At 32.7% G+C, this 21671-nt stretch overlaps 1 protein-coding gene across 2 annotated transcripts in view; it reads left to right on the top strand.

Annotated features, from left to right (window-relative positions):
- LOC114332210 (uncharacterized) overlaps positions 1-12592 on the top strand; it is a 77278-nt gene extending 64686 nt beyond the window's left edge. For both annotated transcript variants that reach the window (XM_050642123.1, XM_050642124.1), the window contains one exon: positions 4649-12592. In XM_050642123.1, coding sequence (XP_050498080.1) covers positions 4649-5027 — 379 coding nt within the window. In that variant the 3' untranslated portion in view covers positions 5028-12592. The remainder of the gene's footprint in view (positions 1-4648) is intronic.
- Positions 12593-21671: the final 9079 nt, after the last annotated feature.

A 21671-nucleotide genomic window follows, 5' to 3' on the forward strand; every position in this document is an offset into this window, starting at 1 on the left:
ATCTCGGATACATCTAATCTGATTAAAATCTTTTGCTTTCTTTGCTCTCTGTTTGGCTATTTTATATATCTTCGTTTCGCCTTCCCTGGTATCAAGTTGATCGTATAGGTTTGAATACGCTTCTGCTTTAGCTTTTGCTACTGCTACTTTCGCTTTCTTTTTGGCGACCATATAGTTTTGAAGATCTATGTCCGATCTGGTTTCTTGCCACTTTTTATATAATTTTCTCTTCTCTTTTATGTTTCCTTGTACTTCATTTGACCACCACCAAGTCTCTTTATCTTCAAACTTCTTTCCTGACGTTTTCCCAAGTATTTCAATAGCCGTCTCTCTAATAATATTGGCCATTTTTCTCCAAATTGTGTTAGGGCTTCCTTTCATGTTCCAACATATTTTTTCTACTATTCTTTTCCTGAATAGACCTTCCTTCTCATCTTTTAGCATCCACCACTTGATTTTTTGTGGTCCTCTCCGATATTTTTGTTTAGTTTCGCTTTTTACTTCGATGTCCAGAACAAGCAGCTTATGTTGTTGGCTTACTGTCTCACTAACTATTACCTTGCAGTCCTTGCATTCACGTATGTCTTCTTTCCTTATCATGAAGTAGTCTATTTGGGATTGATGTTGTCCACTTTTGTAGGTAATAAGTTGAGTTTCTCTCTTTTTAAAGAATGTGTTAACAATCGCCATATCCAATGCTGTTGCTAATTCTAGCATGTCATCTCCAGCTTCATTTCTAGTTCCAAAGCCTAATCCCCCATGTATTGTTTCATATCCTGTCTTGGCTTGGCCCACATGTGCATTGAAATCACCTCCTATTATAACTTTCTCCTCCGCTGGAATATCACTCAGTATGTCTCCCAATTGATCATAGAAAGCTCTTCTTTCATTCTCACCCAGACCTGTTTGAGGAGCATACACACACACAACATTCAATACCTCTTTATCAATTACAAATTTCACTGACATCATTCTATCACTCGTTCTTACAACATCTACTACGTTATCTTTCATTTCACTATCAGCAATTATACCAACTCCATTTCTAGTGTTACTACTCCCTACATACCACAATTTATATCCATCACCTAGTTCTTTCGCCCTTTGTCCTTTCCACCTAGTTTCTTGAATACAAGCAATTTGAACTCTTCTTCGTTTGAGCGCATCCACTAACTCCAGACTCTTACCTGTAAGACTACCAAGATTCCAAGACCCTATCCTGATTTTTCTAACCTGCAATGGTGTTCCCCCTGAGATAGTCCTCACCCGGAGATCCGAATGGAGGCTCATTTTACTTCCGGAACATTTTACCTCAGGAGATGCCATCATTTCAGTATAAGTTTTTATTTCGTTTGGAGAAGGTCTTTTCATTATTATGGCCTGAAAAGATTTTTGGATATTTGATGCCTGAATGCCTTTTCTATCAGCACCATACCCTGCCCTGTCCTGCACGTTTAGCCAATACACCACCAATGCAACCAAAGTGCAGTATTACCCCACACCCGCCTGCATTTTTCTGTATAGGCCAGGATCCCTACTGTAAGGACTGCCCTATAAGCCAATGTATTGTTGCCCGTATCCCGCCACTAGGAGGCACGTACTTCATTCGGGATCATCAGTTTATGACAGTACGGTCTGGTAATTATCAAAACTATAAACATCGGTGTATGATATTCAAATTTTTTTTTTACTTAAAAATGGCTTTGGTAGAACCAATTACATTCAAATTTAATTGTTCCTAAAAATGAATATTCACGATATCTATGAAAGAGTAGACATGCCACTTTTCATTGGAGAATATTTTTAAAATTGTCTCTCAGCTTCTAAAGTTTACGCTTAAAGGTATCCTGATAGAAGACACCCAAAAAAGGACGTTTTTGAGAGATTTCTCGATAGATTCCGTGCTACTGGTAATGTTGCATAGGTACGAAAAGTTAAATAAAAATAAACCATTTATTTTTAATGACGTCAACGAACTTGATGTCCTGCTTTCTGTTACGGAAAACCCAAATACTATTACGTGAAAAATTTCGAGTCAATTGGAAATCAGTCAAACGAGTGTGTAGAATACATAAGAAAAACCACTATCATCCGTATAAAACTCAACTACACCAGCATTAGACAGAACAGGAACGTTTAACTTTTCGTTTATAGACTTAAGAATTTTTAGAAGATCCTGATTTTTTTTAAGAAAGTATTGTGTACAGAAGAATCTACCTACTTTTCATAATAATCGTCTAGTTAATAGACATAGCTTTAGTTTTATTATGATACAGTAAACAAACATTTTACTGTTGATCACCAACACCGATGAAGTGTTAATGTTTGGGGCAGTATTCTGAGCGAGTACGTTATCGATCCATATTTTTTTGACGGAAATCTGAATAGAGCAGCTTTTTTAAATTTCTTAAAACAAGATTTTTGGATCCTTCTTAAAACCTTCCACTAAGCGTGCGAACAAACATGTGGCTCCAATTGGACGGAGATCCTGCTTATTTTTGAGAGACCTCAACCTCAGTCCATTTAAGAACAACCTCAACATAAAATTTAGAAATAAATGGATAGATAGATTCGGTCCATATATTTGGCCACCTAGGTCACCAGGATTGACCAAGAGGAATTTTTTTAAATGGGGTTATATTAAAAATATTGTAAATGCTACACTTCCTACCCTACTACTTCAGATGACATTTTTATGAAATTAAGAATTTACATAACTGATATTTTTTTTAAATAAATGTCGACTCGATTCTAGTTTTCTGTTGACCCAGATATGAAAATATCAAAAGGCACCGCTAGGAAAATATTCCAAAAATGCGGTTCAGAGAACCTATATGAAACGAGTCTTTGTACTCTCATACAGAGTATGGATTAGTAAAAATACAAAAATAGACGGTTTCGTTTTGATTTAAATCTGTCTCGTGCCATCCTCCGATAGCGCTATTTCTAGGTCTACCTGTTATCAAGGAGGCTATGCAAGAAGACAAATTTACATCAAAACTTCCGTAGTTCTCGGTATACAATAAAACTATTTATACCGGAGTAAGGTTAGAACGCGCTCTAACGGGGAATAAGTTAAATGAATGTCGACTCGATTCTAGTTTTCTGTTTACCCAGATATGAAAATATCAAAAGGCACCGGTAGGTGCCTTTTATGATAATATGCCTGATATTTTTTTACTTATAGTAAGTTGTGGTTCATTTTGTATTTAGTTATTTTCTTAATATTATTACTTAATAACGAATTGTAAGCAAATAAAAATATATCTACATATTTATTTACAACTACACTCTATAACAACTATGCCAAGATGATGGGTTTAAAAATCGAGAGTGACTATAAATATTTTTAATATCGATGTACCGTTTAAGAAAATTGTAAATTAGGCAAAAACTATGACTCCCAGTTATAGAACATATACCATATACCATTCGAAAGAACAACCTGTGTTTAGTATAATCCTTGATTAATATACATGGTGTTCTAATAAAATAACCATCATATTATGCTACATTAAATAATCCAATAATGAAACTGTAAATTTTGAACACCCTGTAAATAAATGTGTAATAATCAAGCATGGAATGCATTAATTATAAGATAGTTACCAGACCGTATTGTCATAAAATGACAATGCCATACAATGACATTAATTAACTTCATCTTTTGTTTTAAAATCGATTTGCAGATTAAGAATTTAAATAATTGTAAATTACGCAAAAACTATGACACCTAGGTATAGGACATCCATATACCATTCGAAAGAGGTAAATTCGTTTAGTATAATTATTTATTAATATACATGGTGTTCTATTTAAAATAAGCATCATATGACACATTGAATACTCCACTAATGAAACTGTAAATTTTGAACACCCTGTAGACAAAATGTGTAATAATTAATCATGTAATACATTCAACCAATATCCAACTATTTAGATGTAAAAGTATAATTTTTATAATTTCGTAAATAACTTGAGAATAAGCCCTCTTTTAAAACTTTACATTTTAAGAAAAGTCAACAAAACTCAGAACACTCTGTACATAGGTATAGGGAAGCCTTATGAAACTATACCTTATTTTTTGTGTACAATAAAAAAATTCAATAAAATACAGGGTGTTCCATAAGAAAAAATATAACTTTGATATGCCGCCATTTATTGGACACCCTGTATATTTCAAAATAATTTTAAAATGTAGCTTTTATCAACTTACAAACTATTCAATTTAATTTTTTTTTAATCTTTTACCATTTCGCTATAGCCTTCCGTCGCGTTAGTGGTGACTCACCCTGTATAGACAGTGCAAAGAAAAAATAAGCTGTACCCAGTTTGGTTTCAACGATGTAGAGACGTAAAATGCGATATTTATGCATGCTTCATTGATTGACATAAAGCATTCGATACAGTACAAGCTGATGGAGATATTAACCAGCGCGTTTTACTTCAAATTTAGCAAATATTATGGAAACATCTTTTAAAATATAACTAGAATTTTATTTTCCATCAAAATGAAAATACATTTTCTCGCCATTTAATATTCATATCAGTTCTTTTGTAGCTGGAATATTGTATGCGTATTTTCGGCGTTTAGCGGTTTTTTATTCTTGTTTAAATATACAAAGGTTCAATTGTTATTTTTTTTTAGGTTAGATGTTCCATCCATTAATATGGAACGGCTCATGATTGAGCTTTGCAACATCCCCACAAAGAAATTGTTACGGTTAGTTATTATATCGCACATTCAAGACACAAATCAACGAACTCAGGCCATATACGAAGATTTTTTCCAAAAAAATCCTCAACTGGTTTTATTTTATGTAATTCCTTGTCCAGAAACATCTAAATATATATACAAGATTATAAATGATATTAAAAAAGTATATAAAAAAGGACACCAAAAAGAAAATGTTGCAAAAATTATTTATATATCTGAAAAGGATCATGTAGATGATACAGCATTTGCGCATTTTGATTTCATTAAAAACATTCCACAGATAGGCCGATTAAATTTCGATGCATTTTAAAGGCTGTATGTCACTTTATGTCATAGTGAACGTGATAACCGCATCAATGGATATTTTAATAGAAATATAGACTACGCGCCGGGATAGGTAAAATTAGCTAATCATTTTAGAGATAAGGGCTGGTTGTTCGAACACTAATCAAGAAGTTGATTATAATTAAGTCCCCTTAACAACTATCATATAACACCCCTCATTCATGCGTCAATCAGTTGATTGTAATCAATTATGTTAATTATCATGATGATAATTAACATAATTGATTGATTAATTAACATAACAATTATTAACATAATTGATTAATACATCTCATAATTGTAATCAATTATGTTTAGTTGATTCAATTTTTGATTAGCGTTCGAATAACCGGCCCTAAGAGTCTATAACTTAAATCATCATCATAAATCAGTCATTCGCATCCACTGCTGGACATAGGCCTCCCTCAGTTCTTTCCACTGGGCCGCTTGTAGTCTGTTTCCCGCTTTTCCATTTATGTCGTCGGTCAATCTAGTCGGTGGTCGGCTTCTTTTATAGTTTCTGGGCCTCCATTCCATGATTCGTCTTGTCCACCGTCCATCTTGTGTTCTAGCTAAGTGGCCTGCCTAGTTCCACTTAAGGGTTTTGATTCTTTCGATGAACTCCTAAGGGTCTTGAACTCCTGGTCTTTGCCTGATTTGTTAGTTTGTTATGTGGTGTCGAAGCATTGGACGTTCCATGGCTCGTTGTGTAACTCTGAGTTTATTTGCGGATTTTTGTGTCACTGTTAAAGTTTCTTAATGTTGTTCTGAAGCTATTTCCTTATGGCATTTTTATAATCAACTATTTTGAATGGGAAATAAGCCACAATTTTACCAAAACAATTATTTTATTAACGTTTCGACGCCCAAGTCGGGTGTCGTTGTCAAAATACAAAATAATACTAAATTAAACAAAAATGTTGTTGCTTAGTAAAAAATTCTTCTAATAATTTATTTAATCTGACTCATTTATATCGGCAATTCAGACATGTATTATACATTTTAAAGTAGAAGACTTTAAAATGATATTGCCAATATTGATGAGTTGCGTTCCTGGGACGACTTTACTAAAAGATAGTTCATTTGATTACATGAAATTAACTCAACTCAAGAATATCCGCCACAAAAAATCATAGCATGTGATCTGTCTTTAAAAAGACAACCAAATGCAACGGTGGCAGTAAAATTCTCGCACTAGAGACTCGATAGTAAATCACGAGGGAAACCCAGGAAAAACCTCGTGATACTATCCCGACATCCTAAGTATTTGTGCTTACATTTAGTTTACTCTCAAATCTAATACCAAATCCCGACTTTAATATATGCCATTTTAAATTATAAATAATATTATTACAGTAGACTCGCGATTATCCGAGGTAACTGGGACCGTGACTACCTCGGATACGGAAAAACTCGGTTAACACTGACATTGGTTATATTGAGAGAAAAACACGTGAATAATCATAAATGTGCAAATGTGGATATTTTAATGACAAAATTAATACAGTACTGTCTATAAAAGATAAAAACATTTACCTTAATAATGTTACTGTTTAAAAAAGTATTTGATTTTGCATAAGCTTTGCTCGTCTTTTTGATTATGAGGCGGCGATGTTGCGGCATGGTTGAAAATTGTAACTCACCTGTTCTGACTTTTGCCTCGGTTAACCGAGGGGCTCGGATGACCGAGACTCGGATAATCACGAGTCTACTGTATTTATAATTTTTGAATTATAAATTTGGAATTTGGTATTAGATTTAAGAGTAAACTAAATGTAAGCACAAATACTTACGATGTAGGGATAGTATCACGAGGTTTTTTCCTGGTTTTCCCTCGTGATTTACTATGGAGTCTCTAGCGTGAGAATAGCAACTGCCACCGTTGCACTTGGTTCTTTTTAAAGACCGATCACATGCTATGATTTTTTGTAGCGGATATTCTTGAGTTGGGTTGATTTCATGTAATCAAATGAACTATCTTTTAGTAAAGTCGTCCCAGGAACGCAATTCATTTACAAAATTAGTATTTGATTTTTCATTATTGTTATTACTACTACTACTACTACTGCTTATACTCCCTATACTACCAATATTTCCACCACCCATCCTATTTCTATTATTATGTTTATTTGAATTCCTAAACCTAATTTTATCACTAATCAAGTATATACTTTTATTTTCATTGTCCAGTGTATTTGCAATTTCCTTGTTTTCTGATCCTTGTCTGGCCTCTACTTCGTCTCTTCTCTGTCGCTCTGCTAGTGTTTTGGACTCGCTACCTCCACTACTTTTTCCTCATTGTAGTTCCATCTCCATTCCTTACCATCCACTGTAATTTTGTTGTACCCAATTTTCACTGTTTTTGCTTTATCTCTCATCTCCCTTGCTTTGTCTCTTAGAGATTTTATCTTTTCTCTCTCTTTTTTTGTAAGGTCCTCTGTTATCCATATTTTCTTGGGTTCAACATTCTTTAGTTTGTTCCTATTTCGTAGAATGGCTGTTTTTTCTTCTCCGTTTCGTAGTTCTATTAAACATGTTCTAATTCCAATCTTACATGCTCTTTTAATATTAATATTTGCTCCTAAATGCTTTCCAATCATATTTCCTGCTCTTTCTTTCAGTGCTGCTGAATCGTCAGTATCTATTTCTAACCCACTAATAATTAAATTATTTTTCTTTTTAAGTCTTTATCCATTATTTCTATTGTTCGTTGAAGCTCTTTTATATCTTCTGTTATCTTTTTATTTTCTTTTTTAATCAATTAATTTTCTTCTATCAAGTCTTGTCTTTCCTTAGTCCATTCATTTTTCATTTTTTGGATTTCTAGTTTTATATTATTTATTTCTTCATTATTTTGTTTTATCTCTTCTTTTAGTTCTTTTTATATCACTTCTGTTCTCCTTATTTTCTTCCTTCATTTCTGTTTTAATCTCCTGCTTCAGTTCTGCTAATATTTTCTTTATTTCATCCATTTCTTTTTTTGTCGTCTTTTTGGGGTGGTGTTCTTATTGTTGACTTACTTTTCTTAAATGCTTGCTCTTTGTCAAACGAATTATCATGCTACGGTTTGCTCCTTTTATTGTTCATTCGAGTCGGATTATACCCGTAACCTTATTTTATTTAAAGTTGGCGTCAGGCAGTGCCTTCCACCTCGACGGTTCAGAGAAAACACTACCTACCAACTTTAATTTAATTTTTCTTCCAAATGATTAAATTTTCCAAAGCCGTCCCTGACTTTTATGTTTAATTTTGCTAAATGACTGGTTTTAATCTATTCTCGACAAGTTTTTCTTCGTGGTTTATTTTAATTAGTTTTTGATTATACAGTGTGTCAATTTTAAAACTTACAATGGGCTATATCTCACGAACAAAAGCTGATATCGAAAAATGCTTTAAACCGTTTCTAGGAAAGTACAGGGTAACTAAAATGACATGAAAGATAACTCACCCCCATCAACCCCCTAGGAACAACCCACCAAAACCAAAAAATTTTAAATTGCAAACCTCTACTTGTGATACATAATTTAAAAGGCTGTAAAAAATGCTATCCAATGGTATAAATAATAATTATACAGGGTGTTAATATCAGCTGGCTTACTATGACTTTTATATTTGTAATGCTATCTCCCGGACTATTATTTTGAACATAAGTGTCCGTCGAACATTTTTTTGTTAAATAAAAACTTAATTTGCCGTTTTTGCAAAACAATTTGAAAACATCTGCTTTTGGGTTCTGTCAGATTCAATAATTTTTGGTTTATTTGAGACTTTTATTAAATGTCATTAGTTTTCATTATTTGTACGATCGGTACTGTCATTCAGCTGTAGTTGTCACGATGGTTTACAGTATTCCTCGATTTTTGACCCTTCGCTTCGTTATCGAACGTATACGCTTCGTATCTGTTTAGTATACGAAACGAATACGTTCGATAACGAAGCGAAGGATCAAAAATCGAGGCCCTGAACGCGTGGACATCATTTTCATATTTGCATCCCTGAACCAGTGTTATTTACGAACAGCTCAAATATTTAATGAAAGGCATCCGGACAAAAATGTAAGTCACGTGTACGTCCGCGATTTAGTTGAAAAGTTTAGAGAAACGGGATCAGTGCAAAATAAAAAGGATGCTCCAAAATTACTGAATGAAGCATCCCAAATTGAGGTCCATGGAAATTTTGCAATAAAGCTTACTGCATCAACACGTCAAGTATCAGCAATGACAGGACTTTCACATGAGTCGGTTAGAAAGGTGTTGAAATTACATAAGTTTCACCCGTTTAAAACACAAATTCTTCAAGAACTAGGAGATGATATCCATACCGACGAATTGAGTTTCGTGAACTCACGACTGAAAGAATTCGCGTTGAACCAAGATTGTTAAAAAATATTTGTTTCACTGATGCACGTACTTTTATGCTGAATGGTAATGTAAATAAACAAAACTGGCGGTACTGGAGTGATGCGAACCCGCATCAATTCAGAGAAGGTCACACTCAATATCCTGAAAAACTGAATGTTTGGGCAGGAATATTAGGCGATGCTATAATTGGCCCCTTGTTCATACCAGGCAATTTAATTTAAGTGGCGACATTTATCTCGATATGCTGGAAAACACCATCAAACCTTTAATTGTGCATGAATTAGAAAACCAAAGAGACGACCAAGGCAACCTAGCTCTAGACGAAGATTTGCTACACTCCAACAAGATGGAGCACCTCCTCATTATGCAGCTCCAGTTAGGCACTGGTTGGATACTAATTATCCGAACAAATGGATTGGAAGGAGAGGTCCTATTGAGTGGCCTCCGAGATCACCAGACTTACCGCCACCTGACTGTTTTCTATGGGGTTACCTAAATTCAGTTGTTTATAAAACTCAACCTACGTCACTTGGAGAATTGCGAGAAAGAATTACGCAAGCATGTCGCGCTATTACTAGAACATTTGCCAAAGTTCGTGCAGAATTTGAAAATAGGCTGTATTATTGTTTACAAAACAATGGAACCCACTTTGAACATTTATTTAATTGACATTTTTAACAAATTTGGTAGTTCTACAAAAACCTCATTAAATTTTCCATTTAAGCCAAAGTTTCATAATTATTGCTTCACCCTGTATAATTATTATTTATATCATTAGATAGCATTTTTTACAAGCTTTTCAATGATGTATCACAAGTAGGGGTTTGCAATTTAAACTTTTTTGGTTGTGGTGGGTGGGACCTAGAGGGTTGATGGGGGTGAGTTCTCTTTCATGTCATATTAGTTCCCCCTTACTATCCTAGAAACGGTTTCAAGCATTTTTCGATATCAGCTTTTGTTTGTTCGTGAGATATAGCCCATTGTAAGTTTTAAAATTGACACACTGTATGCTTAAAATATTAGGTACTGGATTTTTGACTTTATGAATATTAATCTAGGCATACATTAACTTACAACTTTTTTTTTTGAAGGCTTTTGCGTTGTGTCTTACATTGCACTTTCCCTTAACTATTTATGTTATTTTTAAGATTTTATTATTTGTTTATACCACTTAATTTTTGATTTTTATGAGAGCTAAATTTTTCACGTTGTTCACTTTCGATTTCCAGGACCGGACCAACATTTTTGTTTAATTCATTAATATTTTTTTTATATTTTGACGACACCCGACTTGGGCGTCGAAACGTTAATAAAATCATTTTTTTGGTAAAATTGTGGCTTATTTCCCATTGAAAATGGTTGATTGTTAACGTTTCTGCTCCATAAGTGTGTACAGGTAAAACACATTGGTTATAAACCTTTCGCTTGAGACACATGTCAGGCCTATTCGCCTCTGCATTTCATGTGTTTGATTGTCTCTGCTTATTTTGATCTCGTGTCCCAGATGTTTGTTATAGATATTTTTGTGTGTGTGTCCTATTTGTTGTATGGTATTATTGTCAATAGTTATATTTCCAAAATGTTAGGTAATAAGGAGTCTAATGCTCATAATCTTTTTGAGGGTTTTATTAACTACAGTTTGTGTGCGACCGGTTTCGGCGTTTACAATTTGTAAGCCATCATATCATTGTACTGATATCTTTGTTCGGTTTCTAAGGGCCTGATGATGGCGTACAAATTGTAAACGCCGAAACCGGTCGCCCACAAACTGTAGTTAATAAAACCCTCAAAAAGATTATAAACATTAGACTCCTTATTACCTAACATTTCACAATGTGCTGATACCAGCAGCTAGTTCATCAGTTATATTTCCACTCATTACAAGATTTTAATTTTAATTTAATTTTTAATGTAAGTAGTATTTTGTATTTTGAAAACGACACCCGATTTGGGCATCGAAACGTTAATAAAATTATTTTTTCAATTTAATTGTGGCTTATTTCCCATCTAAAAAGTTAATTATAAAAATGCCACAAGGAAATAGCTTCAGAACAACATTACAAGATTTGTCAAAATTTAGTTTTCTCAAAGTTTATTTTTTATCTTGATCTCTCCGACAGAGTTTTAAGCGAATGCATCATAGAAACTGTATTTTTTAAGTTTTCTGCGATTAATACAGAACTTCAGATGATTTAACTTTTCTCTATCTATATTGATGCCCATATCTTGCCACTGAGTGTTCTTAAATATTGACTCTAGAGCTTCTGTGAACAATTTTGGTGAAATATTGTCTTCTTGTCAAACTTAAATAATAAACACTATTCTATTAATTAACGTATGAGCATTTTTTTCAGATCTTTCCATAAGGTTCGCCATCTTCAAGAATGCGAGAAACTTTTTTTGGGACTTTTGGGAGTTTGAACGTGTTTCTCACATTTTTGAATGTTCTAAACTAAAGGACTTAGTTACTTCAATTTATAATATATTAACCATAAAAAAAACTTGATTTGATAGAAAATTCCCAAGAACAAAAAAAAAACAGTTTTTCGAATTTTTTTAAGGTGGCGAAACTTACGGAAAAATCTTAAAAAAATTAGAAATATAGTTTTTTATAAAACACGCAATAAAAGAAATTGATCTGTAGCAAAATATATACGTATTGTGTACAATACGTATCTATATATATAGCTATTTTTCAAAAAAAAATAAAAATGGACATGTTTTGTAAAAGCCGTGTGAATTTTTTGAAATTCTAAAATTGATTGCATCCCGCGCCAAAAAAAAAATAAAAATGAAAAATGACGTTTTTAATGGTGGGGAGAGGGGTAAAATTGCGCTGAGTTTTATTTTTTAATTACTATAACCTTTAACTTATTTATCCCGTACATAAGTGGAAAGTTTGATGCGCCACTGAAAAGTGACGACACATTGCTCAAACGGTTTCTTTTAGATTGCACTATTTAAGTTATAGACTCTTATATTGCCTAAAATGATTAGTAAAATTTACCTATCCCGGCTCTTCTAGTCTAATATGATTGTGTCAATACATCATATTGAAAGATATTTTTATTTATTGTCTATGTAAGTACATAAATAATTTTAAGAACGACTGAGTTTCGAAAATAAGAACTCAAAATGAGTATTGAAAATAAATGTAACTTCGTCTGACAAAATAAATTTTTTTCGAACATTGGGTTTTTTTATTTTTTCCAACATAATTTTGAAAATTCGATTTGCGGTACCAAAGAAAGGGACCAACTTTATTTTGAGAGTAGCTTGCTTACGTTTGATGCTAAAAAAATTTTAAAATCCAAAAATAGAGTTTTTTAAAAACTTTATAAAAGTTGTAATGAGTTTTCCCCAAAAAGTGCTTAATTTTTTGGTTATTTCGCATTGAAATATTCGATTTGGAATTTGACAAATATGAACCTATTGTTCATTATCTGCAACTCTGCTACTACTGGGTCTAGAGACCTCATACGTAAACCATTTTTACTTTTTTCTAAGCTATATTTTTTCTGAAAATGTTGTTTTTTTTAATAAAAGGCTTACTTTTTTAGTTTTATTTGCGAAAAACCGTCAAAAACCGTGTTTTTTGGAAAATAAAGATATTCACTCGCAAATAACTCAAAAAACTTTGTGAAAAAACGCTATAGGTAGAACTAAAGTTATTAGAGTTAATAAGTTTATCCATTTCCGGAATTATTTTGAACCTATATTTCTTCACCCCTGTGACGGAGTGAAACTCACCCCCAGGGCCAAAGCACACATCGGCACAATATCCCTTTTTTTCTTTGGCACGTTAGCTATGTGCATGCCAAATTTCATGTCAACAATCCAAGCGGTTCTTTAAAATATGGAGCAAAAACCGTTAGTAAATAGACTAAAATCATGATTTGTAAATGCTCCTTGCAACATTCAACGTGTCTTAGTTTGTTTATTTCTAGTGCATCTTTATTGTGATTTTTGTATAGCTATTGGCTGTGAATTTCGACGGTAGCGCTCTCTCACGGTTTGAAACTTATACTTTTCTGATAAAATTGGTGTATGTGAAATATACAAAACGAGAAAAATAGATATTTATCTAGAAAAACACAAATTATGAACTGAAATATTATTGTAACCTGATTACTGAACGAATACACAGAATTAATAGTAAAAGTAATTATGTTTTTTTTATTTTATTCATTATAATTTTAATATTTAATATATAAATTCGTGCGACTGGATGATTGCTTACGCAAGAGGCCATTGAGAAAAAGAAGGAAGTTATGTGAAATTTAGAGGTTACCTGTTTTTATTGGCTGTGGGTTTCGTCGGTAGCGCTCTCTCGCGGTTTGAAACTTGTACTTTTCTGATAAAATTGTTTAAATTCAATACACAAAACTGCCACTAATAGCGCTGGTGAAAACTGTCCAATCCCCTCTACTCATCGGCTCACAGCGAATATCATTGTGTTCAACAATGACACCTGATGTAACTATAAAACGACACTTGAGATTACAATTTTATTGTTGAGGCTTCGACTAGTTCCGTCTCAGGTCTTATACACGTCTTATCTTAAATTCAAATCTGAACAATGAGTTTGTCAGGTATAAATAAAAGATTATATTAGCTAATCATATTGTTTATTGAACATAATTGTATATTATGCAACGAGCATTTAATGATGGTCATTATGAAGCGAGTATGAGGGATACGAAACGAGCCGCTTGGCGGTGAGTTTCGTATAGAGTACGAGCTTCATAATGATAATTAAACGCAAGTTGTATACACGATTTTTTCTATGATCATTCACAACAAAAAATATACCTATTCAAATTTATTAATTTTTGTAAAGCAAACAAATTAAGTAGTTTGTCAGTTTGTTTACATATTGAGAACTGTCAAAGCGTATGTATTTGACTCGCCATTGGTCACAGCGCGTGTGCCACACCTTTATCGCAAATTTCATATTGCGATTCTATTGGTTAAAAATCTGTATTATGATACAGGTATTCTGCGTTCCGCAGTCACTTTGCAGTGTGGGCAGCATATCCCAATAGGGCTTTTCATCGATTGTCATTTGTTTCGAGCTTCTGTCATGTGTCACATAATATTAATATATCTATGTCATACGTCTTTGGTTTGTATTATTGTAGATACCAATAACGTATGTCGTAGATATATTAATATTATGTGACATATGACAGAAGCTCGAAACAAATGACTGAATGAAAAACCCTATATAAAACTTATGGAACCTTGCAGCTCAGTGCTGCCGGTTTTAAGCAGACGAACTTAAAGTCCGTCTAAATAGAATATTCCAGAAGTCCAAAACATCTTGATTTGAAAATCTGTGGGTTTTATTATTTTTAAATAATTCATAGATAGGTACACTTCGCGTCATATAAAACTGGTACACTTTTTTTCCCAATGTAATACTGTGTTCAGGCTGACAATTATTGTTCGTGAATCACGTCGTTGTTGCCATCACAGATAACGGAATTGCAGTAAATCTAAATACAAAAAATAACGTTTAAAATGTATATTTCGAATTGTAATACATATATTTAAATTCCACACTTGTTCACTGTAAAAGTTATTCATTTTGTATTAATTTCAAATTTAATTTTTAATTTTTCCAGTGTGTTTTATTTATTCTACACAAAATAATGCAGTTTTGTCCTATAATTTACGAAAAACCAATCACACCTCCTCTCGATTTGACGTTAAACATAATAATTTAAAGTCATGTCATGATTTATTATCTATCAATATTTTTGAATTAAAATATTTTCATAAATTATAATAAAACACGAATCAATGTATGGATACTTAATTGAGATGACGGAAAATTACAATTGTTTTAGTTTTTAGTATATTAAAAAATGCGGTCTGTCGCACAGCCCCGTTTTTACCTAGTTTGATATAATATTTTCGTTGAACTGGCAACGTTGCCCTAGAAGTTAGAATGACACTTGTGACAAGATCAACTTACACAACATGAAAAACGTGATTTTCGGTTATAAGAGTTGTACCAGTTTTTTTTGACGCGAAGTGTACTATGAAAGATATTTATACGATATTAAAGATATATCATATTTTAATATTAATTATAATTAGCCTGTGATTAATATTATATTTAATAGTTATTTATGATATAAGTGTTAAAAGTACAATTTTAAGGCACGCATGTGAAAGTTGACACTTGAGTGCCTTAAAAATGTACTTTTTAACACGTGTACTTTGTACGCACGTAAGAAGTTATACTTCTATTATATGATTTCAACGAAATAAATATACTTTCAACAGGTTATTTGTATTTAAAGATTTTTACTTACTACTTTCCAAAAAATTTTATTAAAACAATACTAAAAATAAAAAAAAGTTAGATAACACACGGATTCGAACCAGGGACCTCTCGATCTCCGGTCGAACGCGCTACCACCGAGCTAAACTCCCTTTGCTTTGACAGCTTACAAGATTTCTCATACATACTTACAAATTTAATAGACAAAGTGAGGTGTAAAAATACTTTAAAATGTATTTAATATAAATATTAATATCTCTTGGCAACACTGTTCTTCATAAGAGTCTGTACTGAAAGGTGACCGTGGAACGCAGTATAGTGACATCATAATTGATATATTATAGTATGAGAATAGAAAAAGAAAATTAAATTTAATACCATGCCTAAACTTATGCAATAAGTACAAGAATAAAAATGTGAAAATAATACTTATGGCAGTTGTTAATATATTTTTGTCACTTCTGGATATAGTTTTGATGTTTTAATATTTACATGGATGCGTTGTTGGTTTTCATGTAGATGTTATGGTACTGTATCTGTCCCATATGGTCCCATGGGCACCATGTCAGTTTTGTTTCTTAAGGTATCCTCTAGCTACTCACCAATTATTTTCATGCAAATCGATGCAGGTTCAACGAAATCGGAAAACGTGAAAACCTTCAGTGATTAGGTACAGTTTTACAACAAATTTCACCTTGTAAAGTTTTTCCCGAGTAACAACATGATGTGTGATGAGTGTACGAACATTCAAATTTAGCAACATCAAAAACGTTTCGTATGTTTTTCGTAGTCTTTCGGTAGTTTTTTCTCGACTGTGTGTTCAGAAATAATAGGTTTGTTCTAGCATCAGTTTCAAACGGTTTGAAACCATCAGCGAATAGTGGACCAGCGCGAGTAGAGGGGATAGCACTGGTGACTGTATTATGTTTTCTCACTGGCCAACTGTTTGCTGACGGTTTTTGACTAGTTTGACTGTTTGCTAGAACAAACCTTATATTCTAATTAACTTAACATGAAGGTAAACTCCCTGGTGTAATTGGTATAAAATATTTTAATGATAATGAATTAAAATTTTTGGGTACGAACTTTCGGCTTCAATGCTATTTAAATGGGATTCATTTTTTTTAATCCTGAGAAAACTAATAAGTATTTTTGAAAAATTTAAACGCAGAACGTTTGAAATTACGTTATTACCGAGGGCCGAAAGTTCCTGAAAACTTTCATAATGTTTATTTCAATAAGTTACAGGGGTGAAAATCTAACAGAAAATTAAGTGTGATTTTTAATTTCAAATATCTCATTCAAAAGAAACTTTTATTCATTTTAAGGGACTTTCGGCCCTCGGTAATAAAGTAATCTTTCATTCTGCGTTTAAATTTTTTAAGAATACTTAATGTTGTTCTGAAGCTATTTCCTTGTGGCATTTTTATAATTAAGTAGGTATTTTCTAAGGGAAATAAGCTACAATTTTACTAAAAAATTAATTTATTAACGTTTCGAAGCCCAAATCGTGTTTCAACGAATTCGTACAATTTGACAACGAAACCCGATTTGGGCTTCGAAACGTTAATAAATTCATTTTTTAGTAAAATTGTGGCTTATTTCCCATAGAAAATACTTAATTAAAAATACTTGTTCATTTTCTCAGGATTCAAAAAAAAATGATTACATTTAAAATACATTGAAAATTCTGACGGGCATCTAAATGTTCCTTTCCTCTTAAAATATTTTATACCAACTACACCAGGGAGTTTTTACTTCACGTTAAGTTATTTAACTAGATGGTATACAGCCAACCTTCGGGAATTATCCCGTTTTATTTAAATATTCTAATTGTGTAAAATAAGCAAAAAAAACTGCTTAAAAATTTCTCCCTTGTAAGATTTATACAGTCTATGTATATTCCCAAATACTTTTTCAAACTTTTTGCTTCATTCCCGTATGCGATCTGATATGATATTTCAAATGAGCTACTTTAGTCCAGGGCGCATCTGTTTTGAGATGGACGTTGAGAGGTGACTCAAATTTTTTTGCAGAAATTGCTTGAAAATAACTGAAATAATAATATTTGAGTTATCCTCCCACTCAAAATGGTCCGGAACATTGTTTAAATATTCAAAATGTCAAAATATGAAGGAAAAATTCGATTTTTTTATTGGTTTTTTGATTATAACTTTAAAACTATTCATTACTGAGAAAAGTTGCACTGACATAAAAATTGCGTAATTCAATTTCCTACAATATAGAATTGGTTAAAAATTTAAAAAATAGTCATCCTTGTTGCAAAATAGCAAGACCCAAACAAACTAATTTTTTTGAAGCTGGACCTGATTTTTTTTTAGTTTAAATAAATCAGTTGATTAGGTGGTAATAGTGTAACGATTGACCAAAATAAGAGACACATCGATCTGACAATTCAAAAATTATGACGAATACAAATGTCAAAATGCGAAACTCGCCCTGTATATTATTAAACAATGGGAGCAGACACTTTTTAATGGTCATTTGTTATTCCCATAGGGGCCTCTATAAGAGGTAGGAGTATGTACAGTTCCTCATGACTCACCCTGTATATAAAAAATTTACTTATCCTAAAACAATAATTTCGGCTTGCATCGATTTACATAAAAATTTGGGATTAGGATCATCTCACCCTGTACTTCATATTCTATATCATGTTTAAGGGCGTTGATTATTTTTAGGGGTGTAAACTACCCCTTATTGTCAAAAATTATATAAACACATTGTAAACTTTAATATGGGTAAAATTTGGTTTTGATTGGTTAAATAATGATTGTTTTATACTTTAGGATATAATATCATAATATTTAAACCCTTAAAAACCACCCTTAACATTACAGTTTTTATAAGTAGATATTTTAATAGATCTATACAAAAAAAAAGTAGAATTAAAGAATTACAAAAACATTTATTTACACAAAAATACGAATTTACAAATATGTTCAAATACAAATAGTTTTTTAGTCATCTTCCAGTATACGAACCGATTCTGTGTATTATACATACATTGAAAGTTATCCATAAGCGGACTATCCGAATTTTTCGAAAAAAAAAAATTCGTTTTATAAACATAGCTCCTTCATTTTTGGCGATAAAAAGTTTTTTCAGAAATGACTTTGTAGGGTTTTTGAAGAGTTATAAGACTGTGTAAACTAAATTCCGTAAGATCCCTTAAAATTTAATTAGTGTGGGTTTAAAGGGCTCGAATAAGGGGGTGTTTGCTCGTAAATAGAGGTTTTAAACAGCTATATCTCTCGCTTACTGTTCACTTTAATGACAATCTATGTACAAGGGAATTTTAGTTATTAAAAAGTTGTCGATCATTTTTTTCGTATCTCCAGTATTTTCGGAGTAATTTTGAAGTAAAAGGTAAAAAATGGGAAATTCCAAAAAATTAATTTTTCTTTAAACTCCAATTTTTCTAAAATTAGGCCTTTTAAATGGGTTAACCTTCTTGCGTGTATTGATAATACAAATATAAAAGGAATTACAGAAAGGTGAAGGCCAATTTGTAATTAGGAGGGTAGTTAGGGGGTTGTTTTCACTGATTTTTTTATAGAGAAAAGCAGGTACCGACCTTTTTTTGATAAGTCCCTTAATTTTCAGGCTAGAAACTTTTTATTATTATTTTTTGAAACATCTAACTGTATACTTGCAGAAATATTATTATTTAAGTTTTCCTCGAAAAATGCAAAGTTTTTCCGTTATTTTACTTTGAATATTTCAAATTATGCATTTGACGAAAAAAGCTAACTTTTAACATGCCGTATCTCGGTTTGTATTGGTCTTAAGGATATTACAGAAAAAGAATTTGGTTTGTGTTACTAAAAGATACAATTTTGATATCTACAGTTTTTTTGATTAAATGTATATTTTCGAGGTATTCTCAAAAAACCCTCTAAAAAAGTCGATTTTTTCATCGAAAAACTGTTACTTTCAGGCGCGAATAACTCGAAAAATATTAGTTTTACAAAGAAAATGTAAAAAACATTTTTTTCTTAGAATTACTTTTTACATTGGTTTACATAGTTAAAATGTAATAAAAAATTATCGCCCCCGAGATGGGGTGGCAACCACCCCCAAGGTTTTAGCATACAGCGGCATGATATAGAAAATGATCCTTGGACCCTACCTTCTGTGAAAATTTCAAGTAAATCCATGCTGGACGAAAAATTGCGAGCCAAAATGCTTCATTTCCTCGACTATTAAGGCTTTCCTCCAGTGTGCGATCTGATATGATATTTCAAATGACCTACTTGAGTAAACTGCTTAAAACAAATATTAGACTTTAAGGCTTTTCTCCAGTGTGTATTCTCAAATGCCTTTTTAGATTTGACGTTTCACTAAATGACTTAAAACAATTTTTACACTTGTAAGGCTTTTCTCTAGTGTGTACTCTCAAATGCCTTTTTAAACTTGATGTTTCACTAAATGACTTGAAACAAATTTCACACTTGTAAGGCTTTTCACCAGTGTGCGATCTTATATGATATTTCAAACTGCCTGCTTGAGTAAACTGCTTAAAACAGATTTCACACTTATAAGGCTTTTCTCCAGTGTGTATTCTCAAATGAACTTTCAAAATATCCGCTGCAGTAAATTGTCTAAAACAAATTTCGCACTTGTAAAGATTTCCTTCAGTGTGCGATTTCATATGATGATTCAAAGTACCTAGTCGAACAAATTGCTTAAAACAGATTTCACACTTGTAAGGCTTCTCTCCACTGTGCAGCTTCAAATGGTATTTTAAAGTTATTGATTCACTAAAGGTCTTAGAACAAACATCACACGTGTGTGGCTTGTCTCCAGTGTGTACTCTCAAATGCCTTTTTAAATAGAGTGATGCAGTATATTTCTTGGAACAAATTTCACACTTGTAAGGTTTTTCTCCACTGTGGAGTCTCAAATGCTTTTTTAAACTTCCGGCTTCAGTAAATCGCTTAAAACAAATGTCACACCTGTAAGGCTTTTCTCCCGTGTGCACTCTCAAATGCCTTTTTAAACGGTAAAGATCAGTAAATACCTTTAAACATATGTCACACTTGTACGGACTCTTTCCAGTGTGTGTCGTGCAAGATCCCTCGGATTTCGTTTTAATATCGTTCTGAAGAAAACCTAAAATAAAAATCAAACTATAAAAAAATTACTCCTAGTCACTCCGTGACTGCACGCGGAATATATTATCCTGGTTCCGTCAGAGAGAAGAGCATATGTATCTCCCGAAGAGGAGCTAAGAAGCCCCGAAACCGGTAGAGATGCTTGCTGTACTCTCTGATTGAACTAGAATATAATACGACTGCAGCTTCGGATTGCAACGAAACTGAAAATGTTTATTCATTTTTAATTAACTTATATAATGGTTGATTCAGTGAAACGGTACGATTTGACAACGCTGCTGACGATAAAATAGAGGAGCCGCGGGTTTGCAACGTAAACGTTGTGAATCTAGAGAGTGGGAAGTTTAGTTATTATGAAGACGTGGTCTTGTGAACAACGCGCATTTGCTGTGAAAGCTTATTACAAAAATGGTGAAAGTTTGTGAAAGTCACAAGACCAAGTTACAGGACTTGGGTTAGGAACTTTGAAAGTAGTGGTTCAATATCACGAAAAAGAGGTAACAGTGTCAGAACTGCTCTCACATCACAGAATATTAAAGCGGTACCAAATTCAGTAGGGGAGAGTTAGATAAAACGGGATACCTAGCCTAGAGACCCAACTAGTGCTGCTATCAATCGGACAACGACGAAAACTTGTTCTCAGTCGTCACTTTAACATTATCAGTTCGCTTTACCTCGATGCCATTATTTGATGAAAAGTTGTTGTGTTTAGGATTGTTTGACTCTATTTTTTGGTACTTTGTACTTTTAAGTGCGTTGTTTTTATTGCTTACAATACCGGGATTCCGGGATCCCGGACGATTTTTGTCCGGTATTCGATACCGGTATTTATAATAAAA

The sequence above is a fragment of the Diabrotica virgifera genome, chromosome 1, assembly GCF_917563875.1.
Source record: "Diabrotica virgifera virgifera chromosome 1, PGI_DIABVI_V3a".
Classification (NCBI taxonomy): domain Eukaryota; kingdom Metazoa; phylum Arthropoda; class Insecta; order Coleoptera; family Chrysomelidae; genus Diabrotica; species Diabrotica virgifera.